This window comes from Lathyrus oleraceus, chromosome 1 (assembly GCF_024323335.1).
Source record: "Lathyrus oleraceus cultivar Zhongwan6 chromosome 1, CAAS_Psat_ZW6_1.0, whole genome shotgun sequence".
Taxonomy (NCBI): Eukaryota; Viridiplantae; Streptophyta; class Magnoliopsida; order Fabales; family Fabaceae; genus Lathyrus; species Lathyrus oleraceus.
In genome coordinates, this window is record NC_066579.1 from 418,413,214 (window position 1) to 418,416,094 (window position 2,881).

General features: G+C 35.2%; 1 protein-coding gene across 1 annotated transcript; it reads left to right on the top strand.

Annotated features, from left to right (window-relative positions):
* The first annotated feature begins 430 nt into the window (after positions 1-430).
* On the top strand, positions 431-892 carry LOC127113136 (proline-rich receptor-like protein kinase PERK1). The gene has a single exon (XM_051046463.1). It carries the CDS (start codon positions 431-433, stop codon positions 890-892), a length of 462 nt encoding a protein of 153 aa, XP_050902420.1.
* The last annotated feature ends 1,989 nt before the right edge of the window (positions 893-2,881 follow it).

Below are 2,881 nucleotides of genomic sequence, written 5' to 3' on the forward strand. Positions count from 1 at the left end.
GATATTCTCTCTAAGAAAAACTTCATAACTCACTATTCATTTTCTTCTTCCTTCAACTGTGAAAACAAGCCCCCCTTCCTCCACAACACAATCTCCTTCAAACTCACATTAACCTTCATCCACCAACCTATACCAACAAAAACTCCATGAAACCCAGCATGTGAAAATCACCAACATTATCCGCCACCTTTTCCAACATCAAACCACATCCTTGTATTTGTTCAACACCCACAAAAAACTCATTATTTCTGGCACTAAACAGCAACCCTACCACAATTATTTCCGACACTGAACAAAAACCTCACAACACCACGAAACAACTCTCCCTCACTCATATTACCGCCGACGATAATCTTCCACTCACCACCAATTCATCTTCTTCCTCCCTTCAGTTTTTTCATCGTAAACCAAGCTCATAGGCATTGTAACCATGAACAACCGCGCCTCACCTTCAAAAACTCCACCGTCGAGTTCATTCGGCCACCATAACAAACTTCCACCAATTGTAACCTCAATGCACACTAGCGAACTACTTCCACCTTCTTCTCGAAGCCTTGCATTTAGCATTGAGAATAATATGTTTACATACGTGAAGTTGACACACGCAACATATAGCTTCTCTGATGTTAACCTCCTTAGACAAGGTGGATTTGGATATGTTCATAGAGGTATTCTCCCTGATGGTAAAAAGTTGTTGTTAAACGGAGAAAAGGTGGAAGTGGACAAGGAGAACATGAATTTCAAGTTGAAGCGGAAACTCCTAGTCGTGTGTGTTCATCATAAGTATTTTGTTTCTTTTGTTAGATATTGCAGCACCGAGTTTCAAAGGCTACTTGTTTATAATTTTACTCCCAGCAATACATTGGAATTCCATTTACATGGAAATGGATGACCAACTATGGATATGCAACAAGACTTGGGTATCTACATGAAAATCCCTCCAAGGTTAATGGTATTTATTCAATTCATATGAACATTGCCTGATGGAACTATCAATGTTAGGGTAGCATGTTTCTTGCTAAACTCTATAGAGAATATATGTCATGATGATCTCATACTAGAAGGTAGTCTTTTTTCCATTATTTCATTTCATTTTTGTTGTGGTTTTAAGGATGATTTAATGTGTTGATTGAATGAAAGAGGGGTAGACTTGGATTCTAGCATTAACACGTGTTTGGTCTGTACTTTTGTTGTCATTTTGTTTTTCCATTTATGTGTTTTGTTTCCTTTTTATATGCTTATTTGCCATTATTTGACAAGATGAGGTTAGTGGTTGAGTTGGTTGAGGCTTTAGTCTCCTAACTCCCTTGACCTGGGTTTGATACATGCAGTCCACATTTTCTCTTTTAGGGGGTTTCTGTGTTTGATTCCACTTATGTGTGTTTTCTCTCTTTTATGTTATTGAAGGCCATGGTTTGACACGATGGAACCACGGATTAGTTGGTTGAGGCTTTGTCTCCTAAATCCCATGTCTTGTGTTTGATACCTGCATGCCATAATTTTATTTCTTGTTGGTTTTTCTACTATTTTACTACTTTTTTTGGGCAATTCATTTTAATCAAATAACTTATAATTTTTAATGGGTTTGTACCATTCCATTTAAAGCTCATTTAGACATTTCTATTTACACCCTTTGGTGTTTTATTTTATTTTTAAAGTCCATGATAAATAGTTTCTTTCATTTCGATTGCAATGAGGAGATGTAGTAATTTTGTAATGATGTTGCAATAATATTAATTCATGTGTGTGTTGTTTGTTTTGATTTACTTCATCGTGAAAAAATCGGATTTTTAACTTGTGAATTCGACATTTTTCATGTCGTTAAGCCGTCGGATTTTTATCGATACATCGATTGTATTTCGCCACGTTATGACCTTTGAATACAACATCTTATTTGTTGTCGATGCACATAACCCGAATTTGAGCATATTACCTAGAGTTTTGTTTACACTTCTTGAACTCTTGCTTATTTTATTCGTCGATTGTGAGGTTTACTTGATATTGGTTTTGATACCGTTTACTTTTCCATACAAATTAAAACCTCACTTTATGACTTCATTCCATTTTTGTGCTTGAGTTTTCATTCCCATCCCATTTTGCAATGATACACTTCACGTTAGCATTTCTCTTGATTCATGATAATAAATAACAATGCAATGTCGTTGTTGTTTAAATAAAATTTGAACTCAATTTCTATTTTCCTTGCACGTCCTTGCATTGTGTGACATCCATTCACATCCTTGCATCACGATCTTAATTCGTGCACGTTTCTTTTTTACCTTTTTAGATGAATGTGTGTTGTATATATGACGCTGTGTTGTATATATGACGTTGTGTTGCTATCTCTAATTCACATGGCTTACTCTTGGGCCTTCTTACCATGAGACCATTTTCTCGTGTGTGTACACTCATTTACTTGCGTTTGTTAATTGGATTTGTATTTAATCTTTTCATCATCTCATATCCCTCATTCGATAAAATTTACCCTCATTCCCATGACATGTAATAATTTTATTGCTTTATTCTTGATTGCCTTCTTTAGGTAGTTTCTAACACAAGAATAAAATCAATCATTTTCAAAAACAATAAAAATAAAAATTCGATTCAACGTCGAGATTTTTTCTAAAAGACCAAACTGTTTCAAACCTTCCATTTCTATCATTTTCAAATTCTTCAATCATTTCACTCAAATCATTTTGTAATCGCTAATCAAAAGCTTGATCCAACGTCAAGCCATTTTCCCAATAAAATCTAAAACACTTAACCACTATTTAACACTTTTCAATAAAGATTGAAACGGAACATGGTGGATACCAGAAGCTCTTGAGACTAAGATTCGAGATGGATATCTCGCCCATCCTAGCTCTCGACATCATTCAAA